Consider the following 27,057-nt stretch of genomic DNA (forward strand, 5'->3'; position numbering starts at 1 on the left):
GAGATTAAAAATCTTGGAGCTTATGGAAAAGGAAAACTGGTAAAATGTTATATATTGTTGACCTCATTTCATATAAAAGGTAGTGGTCTATGTAGTGCATGGCTTTGCTATTGAAATGGTTGGTTTAATTTGTTGTTAAAGATTGGACAATATGATCCGGAAGATAATGAATATGATGGGCAGAGTACTGAACTACCCCCTGATTTGGTAGGGATGCTGATGAACAGCGGGCACGCCGATATCGGTGTAAGTGGGTCTGTTCCATGATTTAATGAAATTTGTTGTTTGATTAGACGTAATTACTGCATATTGTAAGAAACATTATTGGTTATTGATAGGCCTATCAACTTCATTCATGTTGTAGTATCATGTTAATATGTGATACCAATCCCAATATTACATCCCTGTCCAGAGAGTTATTAAAAATTAAGTCACATGAATGGAAATACAGAAATATAGTGATGTCTTGGCCAATCATGTTATAAATGTATGAAGTTTCAATGATCCCGGGTGACCATTTTATTTTTTAGTATATAAGTTATAGTTATAGAACCTATGGCCGCAATTCAAATGTTAAATTAAGAACCTTTGCGTAAATGTACTATTGTATATGCCTGTATTGTATTCCATTGTTGAGAGCATGTGGCTCATTTATGGATTGATAATTTCATCATCTAACTGCAGGCTGAGCTAAATGAGCTGTATAACATTGCTGTTAGTAGCCAACGAAGGATATTGAAGATTGCAGAAATCCTCTCCTCTCAGCCGAGAGCAAAAGCTTCCACTTCTGGGCCTGAAGCATTGGACAAAGGAAAAAAACCTGTACAGGAGGACTATACAATGCACAAGAGTCCTGATACCGAAGAAGAGCTGGAATTTCAATCTGCCGAAGAAGGGGCCAACGACGAGGATGATGATGCTGAAGAAATTGATGCGGAAGGGTCTGATGAAGACGAGCATAATGCAGAGCAGGCCGAGAAAGACGATGCCAATACGAGGACAAATATTGAAGGTATCCCAGACCCAGAGCTGAATGAAGATGTAATGGACGTGGAGAATCCAATTCCTACCTCATCAGTCGTACCCGATAACATCAGTCGCGGATTGGAACAAGGGACCACCATGACAACAACTGCGCAGGGAAGCATTATACAGCTTCAAGAGCAAGAGCAGGAGCAATACAGGTCAAACGTCATAGAACCTGCCGAAGAGGGTCAATGTACGGTGCAACCACCTTTGCACGCTACTGCATCGACGTCACATCTGCTTGAGCAAGAAATACCACGAAGGTTGCGATCATATGGTCGAAAGCGGAAAGGTTGGTATACTGTTATTATTCATAAGGTTCTAATTCAAGTAGTATGACTGTAACATCTATTATCATATACGGTAACTGTGTTTATACCATCATGATGGTCTGAACTCTCGCTTGTCATCATCAAAAACTTGTTAGGCATACTGTCATACCCTGTCCGATGTGAAACACATATGAAGTTGATGTAACAAACGTAATTAGGCATATTATGAAAGTATGACTTTATTCATGTTAAGAAGTTAGTGTGTTTCGAAAAATGGTAGTTACATTGCGGTGGAAAAATGTTACAAAATAGTTATTGAAAAGTTACAGTGTGTTTAAAAATTGTTACCAAAAAATTTGGTAACTTATAGATTAAAAATTAGTATGTTTGAAGAATGTTTACAGTGTGCTTGAAGTTTGTCACAAAATAGTTACCTGAAAGTTACAGTTTGCTCTATTGAATACAAAACTCCATATTCGGGGATCGTTAGTCTCGGAATTTATTTTACATTATTGTACAATAGTTACCGGAAAGTTATACTGTGTTCGAAAGCTGTTACGAAATAGTTAATGGGGAAGATGCTATTTCATAATTAATGCAAAGTCCGTAATTCAAGAATGTTAGTTACGAAGTGTTTGTAACTTGTTACATTAGTGATTATTTAGACGAAAGTTGAATGTTATTGAAGACTGTTAGTCATTATAATTAATAGATAAGTTACAGTTTCTAAAATTAAAACATAACTCCATATTAAATGATGGCTGTTTAAATGTGTGTTTGTAGGTTGATACTCACTTATTTATTGGTCAAAGTGCATTTGAAAACTCTTAGAAACAGTTAATTTAGCATACTGTTATGGTGTGATTGAAGCCTGTTACAAATTAGTTATTGAGAAGTTATAGTGTGTTTGAAAATTTATCACAACTGTTTGAAAAGTGTTAGTTACAGTGTGTTTGAAGAGTCGTACAAATAGTTCTTAGGACAGTTACATTGCATTTGAAAAATAATCGATTGGTGTTTGATGACTGCTAATTGCATTGTGTCTGAAGAATGAAGCAAAATACCTTATAATTTGTTAGACGACAACAAATGAATGTCATATGAAATGCATGTTATTTGCCTTTTGTAGGAGGCCTTGACGTTGAGGTGAAGCACAAGTCTACACGTGCAACAAAGAAGAGCACCGTTCTGCGGTCAGCAGAGTTCATTCTACCAGCACCTGTGACAGTTAGCCTATACGAAAAAAATGTGGCTGCATATGCATGGGATCCGGACCAAAATCCCAAGTAAGATTCTTGACAAAACTATTAATTCGATCTTGTGATCCATTCACTACAATAAGTACGCGTGTGGTTCATAATAAGATGGCATAGAAAAACAGATTGAATATGGATGAGATTCGAGTTCATATACATTAGTCAGATTTTCGTGTTTTGGAGTAGGAGTAATAATTATTAGTAAATCGTTTAATTGTGTCTTGGATGTGATAGGGACATACTTGTTCAAATGTATCAATTTTCGCTGACTCGGCTTGACTTGAAGACACTGGAAAATGGCATGCATGTGTCTAATCGGGTCAGTAGTTCATTACTTTTAGTGAAAAAGTTTGATTATGTATCTATTGATTGGAATAGTCATACGTAAACTCACCCAAGCAACACTCAATTATATGTTTTGATCACCATTTGCCATTGATTAGGTGATTGATATGTTTGCCCGTCTCATGAATTGGGGTGGAAGAACTGCCAAAATTAGAAGCTTGAACGCTACATCGTAGAACCTGTTGCAGTTGTGAGTTTGAAATTTGGACTGCATCCTACAGTTGTGTTAAAGTTTTTCATCATCATATCTGAATTGGTATTACGATCCAACGCACCATTATTAATGTCTTCTATGCACCTTTCACTCGGCTATGTTATTGGTTGCAGGAAGGAATTTTAAAAATGGGAAAATTCGACAAGCTCTCTGATGCCAGCTTATCAGCTAAGCTTCTAAAGCTCTTCAAGGTTCGCAATAACAATACGGGGGTTGATCCTGCAAATTGTGATTGGGTATGCAATTATCAGTTTTAATCCAAAACTTCTTATGTGACTGTTGAACATTCAAAACATGTGTGAACTCGGTTATGTAGAATGACCTGTCTGACCTTTTTCATACCTCATTTGGCGCAGATACTTGTGCCAGTATGCATAGAGGGGTCTTGGTTTGTGTACAGCTTTGGTGTCTCAGAGAAAGAAGTGCACGTGCTAGACCCTGATAGCAATCAAGCAAAGAGCAAAGACATTAGTGTACTGAATCGACTGGTATGTTGGACAAATTGCTAAATGCATTACACGATATGACAGTGACACATTAGTGGATTGTAATCAGTTTTACATAATCTTTGGTGATATAGAAACGTGCACTGGGTTTGGTCGTGGCGGCAAAGTTTGGCAAGGAAATTGACTTCTCCAGTTTCGGATTTTCTGTTGCCGATGTCCCTCATCACTCACCCAACAAAGTGTAAATAGTTTGACTTCTCCCGTCATTATTGTTAGAGCGTGTACTAAGTTTTTTGTCCAACATATATACCATAACTGACTAATGAGAAGACAACGTGAACAGGTGTGACAGTGGTGTTTTCGTTATGACATTCCTAGAGCATTGGAGCGGAAGGTTGGCTGTTCGGCTTACAGAGGTATTACAATTGATATCCCTTTTCTCCCTACAATCCATCTGAAATTGATTTAATGCTTGTTACCTCGACACTCAACTATACTAATTCCTACCTCTTGTGCTGATAGGAAAATGTTGGCAAGTATCGAGTGCTATACACAGCTCGATTGTGTAACTCAGCGGAGAACTCAAAGTTTCCGGACAGCTTCGCAAACCTGCAAGTACCTAAACGGGCGCAGTTGAATGTTGGTAATGCCTGATTTATAAGTATTGATGACTGGGAGAGAAGGAAGTTCACAAAATTGCATTTGACATGTTTTTGTATATTATTACGTGTATATGACAGCTTTTGGATTGCTGTAACTAATTTTATTTTGGAGTCTACTTAGAAGGACCTTTCTTTTGAGACAGTAGTTTTGTTTTTCTGGAGACATTAGCATCAATACTGATTAGCAATTTGTATCGTGGTGCTGTTTATTTATCATTTGTGGCCATAAATTATGAATTTAATTCAGGTTTTCTGTTGACACTAGAATAATGTCAGTAATAACATTAACGGAGCATTAATTGGTTCAAATGTGTCGTGACTCTATGGTTCAAAGATGCTCGTCGTGACTCTGTGCCAACTATACTGGAACCTACCATGAACAATGTGTAATTATAGAACAAGCGCCCAATTGTAAGGCTATTTGTTCGTTATGCAATTGGATGTAACTTGTCAGTAAATAATTGACATATGAACAAGTCAGTAAATAATGCAACGATTCATTTGACATGGGTATATACAAGTTGATGGGTATATACACCAAATACTTTAAATTTGACAAGTTGTACGCTGAAAATAATAAAGGGATTGACCCTCATCCAAAGGGAGAAAAGGCAGGGACGGTTACCCTCTGTGACAGTTAATGGCCAAGATTTGGCTAACAAAATTTGTTAGGGTCAGAATTTAACGTGTGCTACTCTTGTAACTGATTACCAACAAGGGGCCACCATGACAACAACTACACAAGGAAGCATTATACAGCTTCAAGAGCAAGAGCAGGAGCAATATGGGTCAAATGTCATAGAACTTGCCGAAAAAGGTCAATCAACGGTGCAACCACCTTTGAGCGTCAGTGCATCGACGTCACATCTACATGAGCCAGAAATACCACGTATGTTGCGGTCATATGGTCGAAAGCGGAAAGGTTGGTATAGTTATATTATTCATAAGGTTCTAATTCAAGTAACATGACTGTAACAGCTATATACACACACGGTAACTCTGTTTATACCATTATGCTGCTACCTATATGGGTCTGAATTCTCGCTAGTCATCATCGAAAACTTGTAGGTATACTGTCATAACACACCAATGTCAGCTGCATATAAAGCGGACCTGACAAACTGAATTGAGCATAATAATTAAGTATGATTTTATTCCAACCACATCCAGATAAGGCTAATGTCATATTAAGCTAATTGGGAAGTTACAGTATGTTTGAAAAACCGTTAGTTACATCGTGTTTGAAGATTGTTATAAAATAGTTATTGGGAAATTACAGTGTGTTTAAAGATTGTTACGAAAAAAATTATTTTGGAAGTTACAGATTAAAAATTAATACTGATACTCCGTATTTGAAGACTTTTTACAGTGAATTTGTAGTTTGTTGCAAAATTAGTTATTGAAAAGTTACAATTTGAAAATTAATACAAATTTTCATACATGAAAGCTGGTAGTTACAAAGTGTTTGTAGGTTGTTACAAAATAATTATTGGAAAGTTACAGGGTGTTCAAATACTGTTACAAAATAGTTATTTGGGAAGTCACAGTTTCAAAATTAATACAAAACTTGATATTTGAAAACTGTTAGTTACGATGTGTTTGGACGTTGTTACAAAATAGTTTGATTATCAATTTATTTATTGGATTAGTGATACGTAAACCCAATTGTAACAGTCAATTACATGTTTTGGAAACTATTGGATATTGATTAGGTGATTGACATGTTTAGTCGTCCCATGAATTGGGGTGGAAGAACTGCCAAAAGTAGGAAGCTGGAACGCTACATCGTTGAACCTCTAGCAGTTGTGAGTCTGAAGTTTGGACTGCATCCTATTATGTGCTAAATTTTTTCAGCATCATATTTAAATTGGTATTACGAACCAACACCAACACACTATTACTGACGTCTTCTACACTACTCCCACTCGGGATACCCAAACACATAACCTAACAAATTGGGAGTTACTCGCAAAATTTGTATTAATTACCATAAAAGTACACCCAAAAAAATGTATTCATTATGTGTACTTCGGGTTTTGTGTTTGTTTTCAAAAAACATGTTACTTATTCTATACTTACTAATTCTCCAGAATTATGTTACTACTAGCTAGCTTATATCGTTTCTTGCCACATATAAACTCCCACCTGTGTGTTGGTCCGTGTTAGCTCCTGATCGACACACAACCACTACTTCAACAGAAGGTTAAAACACAAAAGCTTATGTGGCCCAAAAGGAGTTTTAGATCGTTGAAATGTCTTCATCGAGCAATTTTGGTGGCGGATCTACTGAGTTAAGGTACCAATATCGGTACTGTCACTGTGGAAAAAGGGCTGGGCTGAAGATCGTGGAGTCACAGAAACCAACGAAGGGGTTGCTGTACTTCGTCTGTGAAGGAAAAACTTGTGCTTTTTTCGCTTGGTGTCATCCAATAGGGAGGAATCATGAGCAAGTTCAGGCTAACTACTGCCCTCCCTCACCTAATCGACAAGCAATAAGTAGAGAAAGCTCCTTCGACAGTCCCGGAACAGTGCAAAATGAACCAAACTCTTTCCCGTATCATGTGCACCGAATCGAACAAGATATTCGACAAATGAAAACCTTCATGACGATATCGGTAGACGGTCGTCTTTCTGTTGCTCCTAATAGCAATTTTTCGCTGACAGCACTTTTAATTTTTCGACCCATATGATATGAACTTCGCCTGTAGTTTGTCGGAGATGTATCCTCTATAGGCAAAGTTACACTGACGTCCTTGTACTGTTGACTTTTCATTTTGGCAGTTGATCTAGAAGATAGAGTTAACAGTAGATGCAGTCGTATAGTTGAATGAAACTGGTGAAGTCACATTGAAAGTTTTTTGTGAAGTTATATGATTGCTCTTTTATCTGAAATCACCTGTGTTGTTCAATTGTTTTGTGTTAATGACTCCAACTAATTGAAACTATGAATTGTATAATGATGCACAAATGGTTACCTTAATTGTAAATTGTTACAATTCGTACGTTCTTACTTACAGCTTTGTTCGTCCTAAGTTACAACATTCAAGGAAATTAGTTGTCAAATTGAAAATCTTTAATAAAGCATCAGGAGCAGAAGGAGGTGCTTATTCAGGTACTATCACATTGTGGGTCATTGAATGACCAAGGCCATTCAGTTTTACACATCTGACTCTGGGCCAAAAAACTGACATTCATTGTGAGATTTTATGCACAATGTTTTACGTATTACTGTGTATGCACATTGTCGAAATTAAGGTCACTGATGTGTAACTCTGTATTCACATCGGTACCCTTAATGTTGCAATACAGGTCTTACCATGATAAAAACTGTAAAATTTATTTTATTTTCTGATGCTGATTAGTGACACGACGTAACACTTATTAAGAGTATCGATACTAAAAATATAGTTCAACATTTTGTCCATACGATTGACAAACTGTTCATATATTGTTACAATTTATAAGTTCTTATTTACCTCTTTGTTCGTTCTGAGTTACAACATATATAAAATTTCTAGTCGAATTTGAAATCCCCTATAGAGCATTGGAGCAGAAGGAGGTACGAACCGCTCATAGAGGTAGTAAATTTGGGTCATACACTGACCAAGGCCATAGAGTGTTACACATCTGACTCTTGGCTAAGAAACTGTTGTTTTGGGCTGTCATACCTCCCTGTGACAGTGTAACTGTGTATGCACACAGTGAAACGTACATGAATCTAATGTGTAACTCTGTATATAGGTGCTCTCTTAAAAGATGGTGTACAGGACCAAAACATGATAAAAGCTGCAAACATGTGTTGAAGTCTGTAAACGATTAGCAACAGCACGTAACACGTATATTCACTGTCGGTACTACAAATCTGGCGCTTTGTACGTAACAAAACTTATCCGACATGGTTCAGGCACTGCATGTGGGTCTACAGTCTCTTCTCCCGTGATGTACTAGTTGCCCTCATATGCGTTCGGGAAGATCTCACTATTTTAATGAGATGTTCGAGAAGGTCTCGCTACGCAATGTTTTGGGGTTCAAAACGATCATCGTAACTATTCTCAATAGATACTTAATAAAGTGTCTAAGAAATTTAATGTGTCAGTGGGAGGAATTATCGTTTCTGCCAAGGGCAATAGCACAAACAAGAGAAGAGAAAAGGTTCATCGAATATTAACTAGTTGTATTATCACTAGTTGTAATATCGGGGAATATCTAGTTGGAATATTATTCAGTTTTAAATAGAGCAGACGAAAAGCTGCTGATTGCAAATTCATTAGTTATAATAAATTGTAACATACAGCTAACTGGTTGTAACGCAATCCGTACATAGTGAAATGTACAGGTCACTGATGTGTAACTGTTTATCCACATGACCCTTAATATTGGTGTACAGGTCATTTCATGACAAAAGCTGCATAATTTGTTTTATTGTCTGAACAGATGTGACACAGTTCAATGGCATGCATAGAACTCTACAACTTCCACTGCCATGACAAAATTGTTTGCCCTGGAATGCATTGTCCAGTGATATTTTAGCACATTGTTCGGGTCCGACGGACTATAAAAGGGCGCGAGTGCAGTAGTATATCCCTCAACAACAAAAATTTTTCCGTCCACCTTTCATTTTAAATTACTTCACACTTCCCATATCATTCTACTGAAGGGTGGCAATGAACCCTGCCTGAAATTTATTATTAATATTCTTCAACCCGCCTCTAACTTCAATTGCAGTGTCATCAATAGAGGGTTCACACAAAAATCAAGTTCTTGGGTGCCAAATAGCAGCCAGTAGGTTGTATGATGTTCGAGAAGATCTCGCTAATTTAATGAGATGTTCGAGAAGGTCTCGCTACATCAATTGTTTTGGGGTTCGAATCGACCATCTTTATGTTCTCATTAGACACTTACTAAAGTGTCTAATAAAATTTTATGTGTTGGGGGGAGGACTTGTTGTTTGTGCCAAGTGCAATTGCACAAACAAGAGAAGAGGAAAGGTTAATCGGATATTAACTAGTTGTAGTATCACTAGTTGTAATATCAGAAAATTTCTAGTTGTAATATCACTAGTTTTAACTAGATAAGACGAAAAACTGCCGATTGCAAATTCATTAGTTGTAATGAATTGTAACATATATATAACTAGTTGTAATTCAAAATGGTACATGGCGTAATCAAAATTTGTAGTATTTTAAATATTAGTTACCCTACTTTCAAATTACTTGTCCCAACGAAATATCATGTTCTTCTGCGAAACTGTTACTTATTATGTGGTCACGTTGAACCAAGTCGAGCCGCCAATTGTAAGTTCATTTCTGTACTGAAGGAGTACTACCTATTGAAGTGCCTGCAATACTATCTGTAATACTTATCATTAATACAATTATAAACAAATTGTCTAAGTTTTAACATACAAGCAAATGACAAGGTGCCTGTACAAACACATCAATAAGCAGTAACAGCTTATTAATTTCTTGTAATATACATATGCTGGTTGTAACTTCTTGTTACACTTGAAAAGTAAGGTGACTGACGTATAACTGGGTATTCACGACCCAATTGTTGTTGGAGTACAGGTCATGATCCAATCGAATTGAACCATTATTTCATCCACACACTATACATTTGACCAAACCTTGAGTCTATTCTCTCGTTAATAGGTGGTTGCCATGCCTTCATCTACTCACCCAGGAGTACTATCCCGTAGAGAACAGCATGAAAAGACGCAGCAAGCAGTTGGTCAAGTTGTCAGAGGAAACCATTTACTATGCATGATCTGAAACAGGTGCTCCGTTAAAAATTACTATCTCTTTTTTTCTCCCACCTATTTCTTTATCAGTAGATCCTTTCTTTCATACAACCAAAAAGTAGTAGGTATCAGCATAGTCATGCAATCCACAAACGAAGGATCTCATACAAGCTCACCATCAAATGTTCGGCAAAAAAGACGAAAAGTATCGTTGGGTCCAACAAATGCCATCGGCAAGTACGAAACACCAGATGGGAGGATTTTATATGGTACCAAACGCGAGTTCAAGAACGCTCCACTTAACACCAACAATTCTCTGGGACTAGCTGGTCACATTTTTAAAAATACCGTCAATAATCATCTACAGTCTGGCTATTCCGTTATGGACCATGAACCCATATGGGAGCCTGTTCGTGAGCGAAGAATGGAATTAGAGGTATTTTGTCGCTGGCATGGCCTCCGCGTCCCGAGAACAAGGTCGGCGGATCTTGTTATAGGACCACAAGCCAATGATGCAAGCGTATTACATAGACTACAGCGAGAAGTTATGCAGATGGAGCGTAGGCTTCACAGGTTTCACGAGATCCAAGCCGCAAAAAGACATGGTATTGGAAAACATTTTGATGTTCAGCACATTTTAGCAGATCCCATGCTTATATCCGATCCGGACCTATCTGATTTTACTGAATCAAGCGACGATGACTTTCAAAGGTACATACCCCATTGTCTAATGCATGACGGCGTTCCCAGGTGTTGTATGGGATACAACTGATAACAAGGGATGTAGTTCAATGTTTGTTTGGGTAGCGGTAAAACTATACTCATTATAATCTCTACTCAAACAAATTGCTTACCATATTTGGATATTAATCATGCCTGTTACTCAGTCGTAACTAGTTGAAACGTAACAGTAACAGATCCCTAACTGGTTGTAACCCATTGTGTACTGTTCGTTCCTCCTTTTTGTTGCATTGTAAAACTTCATTTTAACGTTACAAATTAGTTCTCCAAGGAATCATTTTCTTATGCGCACCTATTACCAACATGTGGTCGTGACCTGATTTGACCATAATTTAATTAACCTAAAAACTTGCAATACCAATTGATGTGCCTGTGATATATCATGTCAATGGTGCACTAAATTCGTCAAGCGATGCAAAACAAATCGCCTAAATGATAATGTTTTATAAAAATAGCCCAATAATAATTCGAATTTATCATCATAACAAAATCAAGACAATTTAGACTTTAGATTGTGTTATCTTATACATCGTACCTTTGACGGTGCGATCTATGCCAATAAATATGTTATTAAGGTATGCAATTGAATGTAGTAGAATGATATACATATCACGACAATCATTCAACTGTTATGGTCGATTTAGTGAAAAATATCCGATCACAAAAAATACGTTCAATTCTATTGTAAAATTGTTACTTCAATTTTCTACCAACTTTATAATTTTCTAACAATTTTATACAACCCAATACAAACTATTGATGACTACTAATACTAGATGCGATTACAATTGTAATCCACTTGTCTAAATTTGAAAAGAGTGAAACATCAATGGTGCCTGTATAACCTCGTCAATAAGTTGTAACAGTTTATTAACTGCTTGTAACGTACATATGCAACATTCTCAGGTTGGGACAACCACTTAATGTCTCGTTCAAAATGTATAGTTACACATCATTCACCAACCTCATTCTGGGGGGAGGCGACGTCAACGCGTAGTTGCAATCCCTGTGTGTTATTTCTTCCCTGAAATGCGTAACGATGGCAAATCAGCAAATATTATTAATAAAACATACGATTAATGATATACGATGTCCAAGTCTCCAATTAATAACATTACATAAATATGTGCTGTAACGATAAAAGTTTGTCACCTGAGGTGATGGTGCAAATACATGATATGCATCAACATCACAGTATGTTGAAATTGCCCCACGCTCCTCCTACATTATATAGTATAAGTAATCGACTGTCAACAAATCATTACCAGTGCCTATATTGCTCACTTATAAAGTTAAATTGGACTAGACATTATAACAAAAATGATATATCAGACCATTAAGACATTTCTGATGGAGTTATGCTTGAAAAAAATAGAAAATCTGGGATGCATCCATTCTATAGGGACACTTGCAGGAGGCCCCTGATTAGCCAAACGGTGGACCTTGGAATAATAAAAAATAATACGTTATTAAAGCGAGCATACGTTAACTACATAATTTGCATGATTTGACAGCCTTCGGGAGCCCACCGTTACAATTAAAGAAAAAAAGGTAGCTCTACTACATGAACAAGAAGGTTTTATTTTAACTACTAAATGTATGCATACCGTTTGACTTTCATCGATATCGGGAGCAACAACATTTGGAGGGCCATTCACTGTCTGACTCATTGAATGCATCTACAAGTTTCGTATGGGCCAAATCATTGTATAAGACAAACAAAATACGTATATCAGGAGGGATGACGGCCGTAACAACATTATCACACAATGTAACATCAATGTAACTATTTATACTGTTAGAAACATCCAAATAAAAGTAAGAGTCATGTCCATTTTATACTAACCGAAACAGAGTCAGTAGATGAACGGCATCTCATAAACATGTATTCCTCAAATGAAACCGATGTCGGCTCCGATTCTGAAACCTACAGTATTGACACGGCAATAATATTATTTCATAATGAATGTTACCTAAACTTTAGTTAATAGTATAACAATAACTTAATTTTAGCATAAATGTTCCCCAAGTACCAAAATTTGATCCATACTGTAGTCTGTGTAGTTCTTGATAATCTAGATTTTCTTTTTACTCTATCAAATTTATCGACCCAACTTCGCATCACTCTACTTTTCTTCCCACCGCCTCATTTTTTAATGCCTCTTGCGACTACTGCCTCCCCCATTTCATTTACAATTTCAATTTTATCTCGTTCCTCCATATTCAGATTTTTTTGATTTTGCAAAGGTTGCTCTTCGCTTTTTGAGAGGAGGAGCTCAACTCTCTTTGACAAATCGGATATGACAGTGATTGCTACTTTGCTTGTGTCCTCCGACATTGCTGCTCGAGTTGCGACCTTAATCATGGCTGGAGCGAGCTCCCGATAACGAGTTGAAATCATTACTTTAGGATCAGCCACAACTTCCTGTCCTCGCCGATCAAAACAGTCTCCAGCCCGAGCTCTTTTTGTCCATCGCCTCTTAATGTATTCAGGAGGAATTATTTTTATGCCCACGGTATCAAACACCTTCAACGCGTGCCCACATAAAATGCTTTCATTCTCGTATTTTTTGCAACTGCAATGTACACTTAGATCATTCCGATTGAATACTACTATTCTTTCAGGTCCTCCATCATACCTCATGACCGCAAACTCCACAAACATCGCTGCATCTTGTTGTCTCAATATAACCATAGCTGTTGACTCGCCATATTTATTTTGGAATGCAACAAATACGGTTGGTGAATACGTCTCTGATACATGCACAAGCATAGGTGTTTGCCTTAACCCTACTATGGGGAGCTTTTGCCTCATTTCATATTCTACAATCAGTTCATTATGTCTCTTTTCATCAACTACCCGATTGAAATGTCTAAAGAACTGCACAAGGTCATGATCCAGTTTCAAATGATTTTTAATTGCTGCATTTAGGCTTTCGCTGAGTTGGGTGTTTCGCATTCCCGCGGTCCATTTTTTTTTCATCATGCACCTTGCCCATTTATCACGAATTTTATACAACCCGGAGAGCCATTCATTATTTTCAAGATTGTGTTTCTTCACCATCGCCTCCCACACCCTATTGAATTGTTCCATTTCTTCAAACTCATACATGCAGGCACCAAACATGTATGGAAGATCACTATTTTCCTTGTAGTGATTGCCAAGATGTATCATAAAATTACGCCTCATGTGAAACGTACATAGACCGTGAAATGTTTCAGGCATAACAACTGAAAGAGCGGCTGCCATGGCATGATCTTGGTCGGTTAGTATGGTACTTGGACGCTTTCCGCACATTGCTTCTAGAAATGTACCAAACACCCATTTGAAAGAATCTATAGTCTCATCATACATAAGGGCAACACCGAATATCACAATTTGCCTATGTTGGTTAAAACCCACAAACACTCCAAGTGGTCGGTATTCTTTATTTGTTTTGTAGGTTGTGTCGAATGTGACTACGTCTCCAAAAAATTTGTAGTCAATTAACATTCCTGCATCAGTCCAAAAGATATTCGTTATCTGCTCTTCACAGTCCAGCTGTACGGCATGAAAAAACTATGGATTCTCGAGTGTTTGCTCTTGAAAATAATTCAGCATGCTACCTGCTTCTCCATATTTCAAACTCCTTTCCCGTCGAGTACGAAGATATCATTTCAGGTCTTCCCGAGTATATCCCACATTTCCCATCCCACCTGCCTCCTTTCCCATAAGCTCATGGCTCTGTTTCAATGAAAGCCCAGCGTCCTCGCTTATTTCAGTTTGGAATCCTTGAGCCTCGCTCACTTTTCTTTGTGATGGCATCATGTGCGCACATTGAGCAATGTGCAACTCATGTTTATGCTCTAAAACAAGATCATGCACACGGTACTTCATTGTTCCTCTAAACAACACAATAACCATTTTAGCTCCACACCTTGTTTTCATCGGAGCTCGTGTCCTCTTTGGCATCACATCACCTTCGTACTTGCGTTTCACACCTTCCTTGCAGCAACTATATCTTCTAGACGTGGTCACGCCGTCTTTGTCTTTATTCAGATAGTCTTTATGTAACTAAAACCCATTTTAAACGCATATTTGTTGTAAAACTTGTACGCATCCTCTTCGCTGTTGAACTCCATTCCTAACTCAGGGGTCCCATCTTCTGCCAATTTGCTGCAATCCATTACTTCTGATCCTGCCAATTATGCATCAAACACCCTAATTTGCAACACTTCATGAATTGTATGTACATAAACGACAACATAAATGTATATTACCATTCATAATGTGTTATGAATCATACATTACTCGTATACCAAATTCTATTATTACGCTATCAATATGATTAATGATTCACATCATCTTACTTTTACTCTAAGACAATCTGTGTACAAATACAACTCCATGTACACTAACTTATACGGATTGTAATGTATTGGTCACACGATGTAAGTCTATTTTAACTGTATGTACATCCACGCTGGTGATTATATTTTGATTCTAGATTCTTTAGCTCACTGGACCTTATGTCATTCGTTAATGACAACCGCATAAGCCAACTCCGCATTTTCTACTATTTCTATATTTTGAGGGCCAAACAATCACTTTCTACTCATTGTAATATATTTTTTACATCATGTAATTTACTTACAATACAAGGTTCACCCATTTATTATTCACATATATGTCTTTTCCTCAGTTTCACCTCATTCAACTCTATACCTCTATTTTATACACACTACACGGTCAATAGAGGGACAAACTAATATTACTCCATGAGCATGGACCAATTACTAGATGCACAATGATTCATATCAATTGTAATACGGTGGCTATAACATGTAACTAATTTACAACAAGATGTACATTCATTCACTTGTTAAATGTGACTTTGTTTCTCTCATCTTTCCCTAATTCTGTTCGATGGTTTACTTGAATACATACCCCTAGGTCTTCCAAAAACTACTATCCCTTTACAGTTCATCACTGAAAAACTAAATGGTCACACACACAGATACGGTACATATATTTAATATAGTACAACTTCACTATTCTTGTATCATCTTCATATTATGTCTTCAGTGACTCTAATTTCATCCTTCATTTAACAGATGTGCATTTGGGTGACAAATTATTGGCCACAGTTACTGACATGGTTCAGTCATGTTACCTTGGTCTGCTAATACGCTTCACGTTTCACCGAAGTCGGAGAGCGTAGCTGCATCTGCTATTAAGTTGAAGGACAAAATCTGGCTTCGTGAGATTTTGTCCTTCCTCTGTTTGCTTCTACCTTACCGCCTGCCTTGTGCGTATTCAAAATAGATACAATACTCTTATACCCAGTTGAAAACCACAGCTGCTTCTGCTATTCAGTTTTCCGTCCAAACTTTGGCTTCATCTCTATTTGCTTCTACCTTGCCGCCTGCCTTTCCACTCACTTTTCTGTCAATTGCTATTTTCATCAGAGTAGACTACACTCACTTCACCTAGAAAGAGCTAGTAAGTCGAATTTCACTCGAACTTCAGCTTTCTACCTTCAGTGAGCGGTCGGTCAGACTGTCAGAGTAGAGCTCCTTCAGAAGCACGCCAAGACTCTTCCCTCAGTTTTGTTTTCTGCGGCTAATTCAAAATTTCAACTTGAATTTCAAAATCTACTTCTCTTCCGTTTGCTCCGTTTGCTCACGTTTGAAAGTCAACATTTTTTTATTTGGAACGGTGCCGTTTTTCTGCCCTGCTTCAGCCTTGCTGACTTGGCTTATTTGTCTCCTCACGTTTTTTATTGTGAGGAGACCGTTCAGGAGCGATCGTCTGAGGACCGCTCCTGCCCCGTATTCCCTTTCTAGCGTTCTTAACTAATTTGAGTGGAGGACGAAGATCATCAGAAATTCGTCATCAACTTGAGAAGCCTGATGAAATGGGGCTGATAATCCGGTGGTCTTGTCTTCTCAATTAGCTGACCCCAGATGCAATGGCCAGTTAGCCACCAGTCTACAAACTCTTGCAGGTTCTTCTGTGTTTTTTTTGTAATTCATACATTTTTCTTTTAAACTTGCTAATTTAGCTTTATGCATCGATACTTTGATGTTTAATGCCCTGGATCCCTGAGCTATTTTGAGAAATTTGGATAGAAAAGAATCCCATTTGGTTAGTTTGAGGAAACAATCAGTCAAACAATGACTTGTGGAGACAAAAAATCTAGTAAAAGAAGAATTGGAAAAATTGAAACGCCAAATCAAGAAAATGATGATGGTATTGATTGGTTGAGTGCCCTTCCAGATGATTCTCCATCACATTATGTCCTTTCTGTACACGAAGGATGCTGCAGCCACTTGTATTTTGAGGTTCCTATCCTTTGTCTCCATATTAATGGACTACCAGAGCCTCATAGGGCTGAGGATGATAGTGCCAAGTGAATTGATGATAGTGCCAAGTGAATTATGCAAGCAAAAAACAGTTGAATCAGAGGTCCAACAGGGTGCCACCAATCATACCACAAGTGAGTCATCTGCACATCTCCTACTACGATTTGAATGCATTTCCTGGCAATGGACCTCAACTTTTAACATCTTCCAGGAGAAAGAGGAACAATTGGTAGTTGGAGCTGGTGTAAAATTACGAACTTGGTAAATTCGTAATTTTACCTACAATAAACAATGTTTCCATATTTATGAACAGCCACCAATAACACATCTACAACTTCTCTGAAACTTCCACCCTACTTTTTGCAGAATGGTAATTCTTTGAAGAAGGTGTCTCTTTCTAGACAATGGCAATGTTTGAAATCCTTGTCAGAGGATTGGAATAGGATATTGTCGTTCAAGAAAGCCTCAAAGCTTTGATAGGTTTACCAGATTGTGCTCAACAAAAGAATTTGGAGGAGAAGTTGATGAATTCCATATGCAGTCATGAAAATCTCCTAGTAAATTATATCCATCTCTCTTACATGTCCTGCACCTTTTCATCCTCCTGATAACCAAGAGGAAGAAAAAAAAAAAAAGAGTCTCCAACAAATAGTTTTGGATTTTGTGTCTATCTTTTAAAGATTTTGTGTTAGGGGAGGTTTCCTGGTTGTTGTTTCTAACGATTGTGTCTTGAGATCATTTACATATGACCAGTTATTTCAGAATTTTATTGTTAAAAATTGAAAGATGTTTGAACTTGTGACAAGGATCAAATGTCATCTGATGTTATTGCTTATGCTTTTTCAGGTGGCTTGGTACATCACTTGGAAGCGGAACTGGAATTTCTTGTAATATATACAATTTTTAGCTGAACTGGATCATTTGTACCTGGAAAATAAAGAATAACATGGTTATATCTGCTAGTGTTATTCGAGATGATAGGTTTTAGCTTATTTCTATTTTCAATGAAAAACATGTTCCTGGATAAGATCTTCATCATTTGGAAACTACTTGACAAGTATAGTGGAAGTGAATACCCTCACAATTTATTGGCAATGTTAAATTGGCACTGTTGGATTGGATGATGGATACTGCAGCAAGGTCACAAGGCTCAATTCAAGATGTATTGTTTGTAATAGATATCAATAGCCAGAATTTTTGTGAGAAAAGGACTCATTTCTTTCTTTAACAAACAAAAGACATAGATTAGTAAAAAAAATTTCAACCGATGAGTTTACAAGGGCTCAATGATATACAATTTCTTAGGTTCTTCACTTCTTCTCCATGGAGTTAAGAACTTTAGTTGATCCTATAATTTCTATAATTACATCAAATCAAAGAGCCAAAAAATCATTAATCCTCAAAAAGTTTGAGAGCTAAGAACTTTAGCTGATGCTAATCAATCAAATTTCAACAACAAAAAAATTCATGATTAAAAAAAATTCAAGATTAAAATAATAATTGCCACCAAATCATTGTCGCAACCCAAAAGATAGTAGTAAATCTGTTTTAGTTTTATCATGAAGATTAGTCAAACTCTGCAGCAGATTAGAAAAAAAATTAGTGAAACACACAAGTTACCAAAATCAATCCAAAGATTACTTGAAAAGGAATGAGTTCAGTTGACTAAAGTGGTTTACTATTTGTTTTTCTACACACATTCATTAATGAGGATGGAGAAAGATGGAAAAAAATTAAGTAGATTGAGGATGAATAGTTTGTCTTTTTTGTTCTTTGTCCCCCCTTCTTAAAAAATAATTGCCAATTTTGGTTTAACTATTTCAAGCTTGGATTAAATATTTATCAAGACTGAACTAAAACAAACATTTTTCAGACAAACTCGAATTGTTTGAATTTTTTACATATAAATTTATACAACAATGTTAATTGAGCCAAAGTTCAAACAGAATAGAGTTAATTCTATTTTGCGTCTTTCAACTATATCCAAATTCTCTCTTTAGTACTTAAATTTTAAAATGAGATATTTTAGTTTTCAAACTATAAAATTGGTCTAATTTAGGCATACAATTTGTCCTGCAATATAAGATGAGATACTTTAGTCCCGTTTTAGCTTCAAACGGGATAAATTTTATATTTCAATTTTAGAGTTTAAAGAGTTCCATCTCAGTACAGTTGAAAAATGCACATCACAATTAAACAAAAACAAGTCACGCTATTCATGCTTTGTTTAATTAATTTCCAAACCAAGTTCAAACGAAATTCGACCAAGTCAAGTTAAATCCAACTTCGAGCATCAAGTACATTGGCTCGACTTTCAACTATAAAAAAACTATGATAAATGGTGCAAATTTAGGGGGGGAAATGTGACTACACCCATAGTGATATGTTGCATTTTTTTCATTAATTTTATGGTTATTTCCCTCTTTTAGTTTACCAAATATTGCATTAATTGATAGATTCTACTTATATTTGGTATTTTATACTTATTTCAAGAGCGGGAATGAAAAGTGCATAAATGAAGATTTTCTAGTGAAAAATATCTGATGGTTGCACATGGGCACGCCTAAGTTCACTGTTCAAAGCCGGAAAGTCGGGATTGATATTGGGCAATCTCCAAATCCGAATCAATTTCCTAATTTGATAGCTATCAGGACCTTCTTGATTTTGCGGGATCATCCTTCAATGATTGGGAGAATTTTTAGGAAATTAAATTGTGATAGGAATCTTTTTAGGAAGTTGATTGGTATCAAGATACCAACCAATTAGGAGAAAAAATAGGGGTTATTATTCAGCAGACATTAGCTCTCTTTTGAAAGGCTAGAGACGGAAAAGAGAAGCAACAATTCCTGTCTTTTTATTTTACCCTTGTGGCTGACCTTTGGGAGACACAATTGAAAAGCTCTTCTCAATTATTTCGCACGGCTGGTTCTCCATTAATGGAGAACTAACTTCTTAATTCTAGTCAAGGGACATCTGAAGATTTGGTTCGACACTTACTGTGAGATCTAAACTATTTTAACTGTTTCCTTCATTTATTGGTATTTATATATTTTCTGCTTTTAATTGTTATAGTTATTGTGTATGATTGAATAGTGCGCAATATTTAATTATTAACGTAGTCTATTTTGCTAATTGGGGGTAGTTGAATCCGTAATTGTTCGATTACTTCCATCCCGGTAGCAACTGGTGTAATTGGATTTATGTCAGAAAAACATACGATCTCACTTAAACAAACCTTCGTAGCGTATTTGTTAGTTAGGATTGGATTTTTCTAAATCTTAATGCAAACCAAAAATTAAATCCTACGGTCGTACCTAGGGTTGTTTCCGGATTAGAGAAATAGTTACGGTCGTATCTTAATTATCAAGAAATTAAGGAAAGACTGGTTGTTTACCGCGTGTATGTCAACTATAACCAATCTATCGATAATTGTTGGAATTATATTTGCATCGATGATCAGTTGCATGAGCCATTTCTGAAGTGTACATGTGGCTAGAGTTTTCCCAATTATTTCTGTAAATTAGTTATTTTTCGCATTTAATTTATTTAGTTAGTATTTAATTCTAAAACCCCCTTATTTGTCTTGACTCGAAAGGAAACAAACTTTTCTCCAGTCCCTGAGGAGACGACCCTGCTTGCCACTGTCTACAAGTTAGTAAATTTTGTCAGCTAATTAATTCTGGTATATCGGATTAAACAAATTCTTCGGGAACAGAGTGAATCAAGTAACCCATTGCATACCTAGGGTCCCTGTTTCAGTACCTAGAATTGATTATTGACTGCTTTTGGTGGTAGTTAGGTTTTATTATTATTATTGCACAGGCTCAACAACCTGTCACATAGAATACGGGGAATAAAGTGCAATAAACCTTTTATAACTTCAAGTCTTCAACAAGTCAGACGGCCTGATGAAATGGGGTCTGTTTTCTCAATTAGCTAATCCCAAAAGCATTACCCACAGTCAATTACAGGTTCTCACTTTTTTTTGGTTAAATTTTTTCCCGTGGTGTAGTTGTTAAATAATATGCAGGTTTGCTTCTCCCTACCTGGAAATCAAACTGACAAAGTCAACGCATCATATTACACAAGACTAATATACTAATAAATTTCTCGGTAATTAAGTTACTTGACCAAAAACACGCTTTTGTTATCTCAATTATGATTCCTTAAGAAAGTACTAATTCCGTTTGTTGAAAAAAAAAAAAAAAAATTATGATTCCTTAAGAGGATAGGACTGCCGTTCAAACGTCTGGTGTCGTGGTGTAGTTGGTTATCACGTCAGTCTAACACACTGAAGGTCTCCGGTTCGAGTCCGGGCGACGCCATGTCTAACAACATTTAGCCCAAACTACTTTTGTTTTGGATCCCTTCCTGACAGAAGGACCAACTATTTGTGACCTTGCCGAGTGATTAAACCTAAACCTTTTTATTCCCTTTGTGGCAAATAGTAAAATTGATCGTTTGAAATCTTTGAAAATACACCATTATGCCATGTGAATTGTGATTCAATTTGGCCCAAGAAAATGATGGTATTGATAGGTTGGGTGCCCTTCCAGATGATGTTCTCCAACACATCATGTCCTTTGTTGACACAAAAGATGCTGCAGCCACCTGTGTGCTATCCACTAGATGGAGAAATCTTTTCAGCTGGTGGAAAGATTTCAGATGGAGAATTCCTGTTCTCCATCTCAATATTAATGGACCACCAGACCCAGTTCTTGCATTGGATGATAGTGATGGAGAGTTCTCTGAATCTTTGAGTATCGGTTACAAGGTGATTCTACAAAGAAACAGGTCTCCTATTAGAAAATTGAGTGTCTGTGCCGAAGATAGGCTGGTGGAAAGATTTCAGATGGCGCTGGAATTCTTTATATCTGCTGCACTTCAGTTTGACGTTCAAGAACTTGATATTGTTGTGTCCCACAGTGCTACAGGACGATTGTTTCCTATAGAAATATTCATTTGCAAAACTCTGGTAACCGTCAAACTATCATGGCAAGTGAATCTTCTTGTTCCCAGTTCAGTTTTTTTGCCAAATCTCAAGGTGTTGCACTTGACAGGACCTGTGGGATTAATAGATGAAAATTACTTTCCAAGACTTATTCGTGGTTGCCCATCTCTTGAAGAATTGTATTTAGTTTTCCATAGTTTTGTCTGTTATAATTGAAGTGGTTGATTTATCTAGTCCTTCATTGAAAAAACTTAAGACTTGCTAGTTTGGGAGGACGCTACAACTATGTAATTGAGTGTAACAGTCTTGAATATCTTGAAGTCAGCGGTTTTGGAAATCATAAGTTTATGCTAAATGTCCCGAGACTGAAAAGATTTGGTGTATGAAATTGATGCTCAAAGAGTAGCGTTCATTCAAGAACTGAAGTCTCTTGTTAGAGCCACAATTTCATTGTCGCATCACGACGCAGAAGGAACTGAAAGTGGCTTGTTATTTCGTAGTCAGCAGGCTTTTGAGCTTATTAATTGGTTACAAAGTGTGAAGTCACTTGACTTATATCACCACTCCCTGCAGGTATGTATGCCTTCATTTTACTTCTTTCTATGTCTCTTCTTCTACACATTCTGTTGTTTTTCCCTACCAAAAGTGCTGCAGCCAGCCATGTCAATCCTGTCCAGCAAATGGAGATTTCTTTTCACTTCACTTTCCGATATATATCTCATGTTATATAATTAGTATAAAGGCACCAAACATGACTGTGATTGGATGGTTCTATAATCCTTTAGATTTTGGGATAGAGTTATTCAACCATGAAAAGGGGCTTCTTTTAGAAAATTTTGTCTGTACCTGGCAAAATTAGATGAAATTCATAGATTCCAAATTGACCGGTTAATTGCTTCTGTGCTTCAAATTAATGTCAAAGAACTTGAGATTTTGGTGGGAGACTAGAATAGTGGAAACTACCGTAGTTTTCCGTGCCGAGCACTAGTTAGTTTGAAAACAAATAGGAGTTTGGATTTGATTATTGCTGAATTGGTTTCTTTACCAAGTGTCAAGGTTATGCACTTGGAGGGCTTTGGATTTGTTGATTAAGGCACTGTTAATAGGCTTATTCAGGGGTGTCATTTGCTTGAAGAATTGTTTCTGTTGGTCTCTTCACCGTACCCAAAATCTTTATTTCTTGACTCCTCCTCTGAAAACTTTTTCCTCTCTGCCTTTCTGGTGTCCTTAGTATAGTAGAGATGTTTGCTATTACTGCAAAGTCATCCAATCCTGAACATTCATCCTATTATGTGAGTGGAAAGCATGAAGTTGGTATAGATGCTGCAAATCTTAAAAATTTTGACTAGAATAGTGAATCGTGTAGATTTTATTTGAAAACTCAAGTCTTTCTATGCAAAAGTATTGCAGGTTGGATCTCCCAGTTGTCTTGGGAGGAAAATTGATTAACTTCATCAGCATGCTCTTAAATTTGTTGGGGCGCATGCAGGTCGTGAAACCTCTATTTTTGTCTGAAAACATTCTCAAAGGTCTGAAAACACACAAGGTTTCCTTATATCTTGTTCATGTAATTTGGCTTTGATTCTAAGCTTTAGAGAATTTTCCTCTCATGAGTCAGACATTGTTAGAAGCTTTATACTTGACATTACTTCTTGTTCGCATGCAAGCTCTCTACTTTTTGCAGCGGTTGGCCATTTTTGCATTCAAGCTTTAGTGCTTGAAGCTTCTGATTATGATATTGCAGATATTCTCTGAATTTGTCTCCTCCAAAATCTAATCCAATATCATAATCTGGATTGTTCACTTAATTGTGTTAGATTCTAGAGATGGCTCGTACGGATTTTAGAGGTGACTCGTATAGACTCTAGTGACGTAGCACTTAACTCTACACGAGATTTAATTCTTCCACTTTCTTGTGTAGTCCAACCCAATATCATTGACTTAATTTCACTCTGTGCAAAGACTACATGAGATTCGCTTTAATATCATAATATCAGGCCTAGGGCCTAGGGCCTACAGGCTCAAAATGCAATCAAAGTCTCAACAATTAACTCCAACTTGGGATATCCATTTTAGGCTAGCAAGGATGGAGTCTAAATAGTTGGATTTGACTGTTAAAACTCCGGTGACTTCTTGCCCTGTGCATCCAGGGTGTGACATATATAGATCTCAATAAATGTACTTAAATGGTAGGAATCAATTGTTGTGGAGCGTAGGCCGGTCAATTTGATACTCAAGAGTTGCATTGGAATGTGAGTTTTGCTGCTAGATTGGTTCTCTTCATTTATTTATTCTTTGTCAAATTACAATAACTGCCTTGATAGTAAAATTTATTTCACAATCTAACAGGGCACAAATTGTATACAGGCATTTTCTTTTGGCCACTGGGTGCACCTGTACCCACTTGCCAAGACGTACGCCCCCACTGATCAAGAGTATATTGTAAATTCATTACTGAATCTAAGCAAAATATCTACCATGATCATTGCTTGTAGGCGGTTGAAGGAAACTAATATACGGTGTTTGATCATTTATTGGAGTATCAATAAAAGGAATGACAATGCATATTGAGAAAAAAGGATTATATATAAAGAAAAAGATACAATGTTCTGTATTTTTGCTCAATCACACAAATAATCAGCCATGAGAGGTCTCTATGATTTTTTCCTTGCCAACTTTTCAAAAAATTACCATTTGATGGAGTTTAAGCATAACGCAGGCAGGCTCCAGTAATTCAGTAACTACTCTGCTAGTCTCCTCGCACTTCAAACAGTAAAAAAAAAATTATGTACTGAATACTTAGACAGATATCTGAACCTAGCATTGCTAGCAAGCAAGCAGCTAAGGACGATCTTTGGCAACAAATAGGCTGAAATGCCCAGTGAGAGATCAAATCTGACCACAAAATCTCTCCATATTGACCATTTACATGAGTAGGAGAAACTAGGCTCAAATCTCGCTATATGTAAGTTTCTACTTGTAGTTAATCTTATCCTAAAAAACAAAAAACAAATTGAAATCCGGTGAGTTTTTATGCCTGTTTTTGTAGGCTACATGTAATCTTATAAAACCCTAGGTTGAGGATTATCAAAGACTTCAGGAGGGTGTTAATCAGAGGGAGGAATATGGGAAAACATCATAGGAGTAATTGCAAAGGAGGATAATAATTGTAGTATATAAATGCAAAGGAGGACAATAGGAAAAGTATATAAATGCAAGGGAGGTTGATAATTGTTAGTATATGTATATACATGATAGATTAGGTGAATTTTATATGTATACATTTCAATAGGCACTCGTTAATTAATGATCTGTGTAATGAGTGTCCAATGGGCACTTATTAATATGGACTTCGTGTGTTCATATTTTGAAAAAATAATATTAATTAGGGAAAGCATAGAAATGCAGTATAGGATAATAATTTGTCAATGTATAAATTCATATGGTAAGTTAGATGTGATTAAAATGTACTAACAAGTACACATTAGGCCCCCATTAGAAAAAAACCTTTTATTTTACATCAATGGACAAATATATCACTATCCACAAAATCTCACCCCGTTAATCGTGCGCTTCATCCAGTTTCTCGACTCCGGAGTTTAGGGTTTAGGGTTTAATCATCAGCTTTTAATCATCATTGCAATTTAATCATCAGCTTTTTATTTTTGTATATTGTACATTGCCTGATCTGAATAATGGATTATTGAACAAAAGAAAATAAAAAGTTTTAGTAGATTTTTTTCAAACTCTGATGGGCAATGGTCCAGGCGACACTCCCAGAAGAACTGCAGAATGCATGCAGAGGGAGAAGATAGTTAAAAAGATCTCTTGAGACTGCAGAAGGCATGGACGAGTAATGGATAAACATGGGATGTCTGTGGCATCATGGAAAAGTCCAAATAATCAAGTACCAAAATATCAACATATCACCAAATTATTATTCATTATAATTTCACAATTGAAACTTATAAAAACAATCAAACAAAAGTTATTTGAATACAATCCAACATGATGAAATAAATACAACTAAAGTAGTCAAGTTTTCACTTTTGGCATAAATACAATCACTAATTTATTATTGTGCTTGTGCTTTTTTTTTTTTAAAAGAAAAAAATGTTATTGTATTAAGTGTAATTAGGGACTTAGTATATATGTATTAGTAAATTTAGTATAACCAATTAATAATTTGTATTAGTACACATATATAATTATTAGTATAATTGATAATATCAATTATATTACATATATTAATATACATTATATAATATATATATAACTAATAATATCATTATCATAAGTTTGTAACTAATTAAATTACATATTAAATATATACATATATATTTTATATATTTATTTTTTTAATGCGGGTGGCGGGGCAAGAGATGAGGCGGGGGTACACTCCCCTGCCCCTGCCCCATTTCTAAGTGGGGGGAAATCGCCCCCTCCCCCTACATTAGTCCCCCGCGGGGCGGGTGACCGCCATCCTTTGCTAAATTGTTAACAACAAATGTACCGCTCAGTAACTGGCGATCGAAGCCAGGAATATTGAAGAGATATATATATATGCATAGGGGTTCAGTTCTAGATACTTGCTCTTATATACCGAGGAAGAATATCTAAAGATAAATAGAAACTTTACCTGAAACACACACTCACTTTCATTAAAGAGGGAAAAGATGTGTAGCCAATTTTAAATCTTACTATTGGAGGCGGCCATCTTCCTAGTTCATTGGATTGAATGATAAACGGAAAGAAATAGCATTGGTTTACTTTTATGTATTGGAGCGATATGTAGTTTACAATGAAGAAAAACTTGCCAAGGGCTTTAAACAGGAATGGCGCTTCAAAATAAATTAATGATATCATACCAACGGAAAAGCTCTTTGGTTGTTGCGTTTTGTGAAGTATATTTAAGGAATAGAACCATGGAACGGGAACTAGTTGTCAATCTGGTGTTTGGTGTTGGTCTTAGTACAATATTAGTTGAAGTGCCAATTTTCACAAATTTGTTCATATGGTCAAGTATCCGGGATGATTTAGTATTTCAGTCATAATTCAC

General features: G+C 36.5%; 3 protein-coding genes, 1 long non-coding RNA gene and 1 other non-coding gene across 5 annotated transcripts; 3 read left to right on the forward strand and 2 right to left on the reverse strand.

Annotated features, from left to right (window-relative positions):
• The first annotated feature begins 3,702 nt into the window (after positions 1 to 3,702).
• LOC113696564 (uncharacterized) lies at positions 3,703 to 4,225 on the forward strand. Its single transcript, XR_003449735.2, has 3 exons — positions 3,703 to 3,800; positions 3,903 to 3,975; positions 4,082 to 4,225. It is a non-coding gene; the product is annotated as an uncharacterized lncRNA (long non-coding RNA).
• Positions 4,226 to 11,654: 7,429 nt separating this feature from the next.
• Positions 11,655 to 14,195, reverse strand: LOC113690613 (protein FAR1-RELATED SEQUENCE 5-like). Its single transcript, XM_027208609.2, has 6 exons — positions 12,897 to 14,195; positions 12,549 to 12,629; positions 12,310 to 12,381; positions 12,037 to 12,144; positions 11,855 to 11,923; positions 11,655 to 11,726 (listed from the first exon to the last, which is right to left on the reverse strand). Exons 1-6 carry the CDS (start codon positions 14,193 to 14,195, stop codon positions 11,655 to 11,657), a joined length of 1,701 nt encoding a protein of 566 aa, XP_027064410.2.
• Positions 14,196 to 14,354: 159 nt separating this feature from the next.
• On the reverse strand, positions 14,355 to 14,869 carry LOC140007049 (uncharacterized). Its single transcript, XM_072049745.1, has 2 exons — positions 14,799 to 14,869; positions 14,355 to 14,706 (listed from the first exon to the last, which is right to left on the reverse strand). Exons 1-2 carry the CDS (start codon positions 14,867 to 14,869, stop codon positions 14,355 to 14,357), a joined length of 423 nt encoding a protein of 140 aa, XP_071905846.1.
• A 6,429-nt stretch (positions 14,870 to 21,298) lies between these two features.
• Positions 21,299 to 21,372, forward strand: TRNAV-AAC (transfer RNA valine (anticodon AAC)). Its single transcript has one exon. It is a non-coding gene; the product is annotated as a tRNA-Val (tRNA).
• Positions 21,373 to 21,623: 251 nt separating this feature from the next.
• On the forward strand, positions 21,624 to 23,753 carry LOC140007053 (F-box protein At4g22280-like). Its single transcript, XM_072049749.1, has 3 exons — positions 21,624 to 22,177; positions 23,409 to 23,527; positions 23,617 to 23,753. The coding sequence occupies exons 1-3, from the start codon at positions 21,624 to 21,626 to the stop codon at positions 23,751 to 23,753; spliced, it is 810 nt and encodes a 269-aa protein (XP_071905850.1).
• Positions 23,754 to 27,057: the final 3,304 nt, after the last annotated feature.

This window comes from Coffea arabica, chromosome 1e, assembly GCF_036785885.1.
Source record: "Coffea arabica cultivar ET-39 chromosome 1e, Coffea Arabica ET-39 HiFi, whole genome shotgun sequence".
Lineage (NCBI taxonomy): Eukaryota > Viridiplantae > Streptophyta > Magnoliopsida > Gentianales > Rubiaceae > Coffea > Coffea arabica.

Bases quoted from the DNA above. Each gene is read 5' to 3' on its own strand.
- LOC140007053 (XM_072049749.1), top strand. From the start codon at position 21,624: ATGTCCTTTGTTGACACAAAAGATGCTGCAGCCACCTGTGTGCTATCC. The intron at 22,178-23,408 runs GTATTTAGTTTT...AAAGTATTGCAG, and splicing joins TGCCCATCTCTTGAAGAATT to GTTGGATCTCCCAGTTGTCT. The intron at 23,528-23,616 runs GTCTGAAAACAC...CTCATGAGTCAG, and splicing joins GTCTGAAAACATTCTCAAAG to ACATTGTTAGAAGCTTTATA.
- LOC140007049 (XM_072049745.1), bottom strand. From the start codon at position 14,869: ATGGATTGCAGCAAATTGGCAGAAGATGGGACCCCTGAGTTAGGAATG. The intron at 14,707-14,798 runs GTACAAGTTTTA...GACCACGTCTAG, and splicing joins TTCAACAGCGAAGAGGATGC to AAGATATAGTTGCTGCAAGG.
- LOC113690613 (XM_027208609.2), bottom strand. From the start codon at position 14,195: ATGTTAATTGACTACAAATTTTTTGGAGACGTAGTCACATTCGACACA. The intron at 12,630-12,896 runs GTAAATGAAATG...TCAATACTGTAG, and splicing joins AACGAGATAAAATTGAAATT to GTTTCAGAATCGGAGCCGAC. The intron at 12,382-12,548 runs GTTAGTATAAAA...CGAAACTTGTAG, and splicing joins CATCTACTGACTCTGTTTCG to ATGCATTCAATGAGTCAGAC.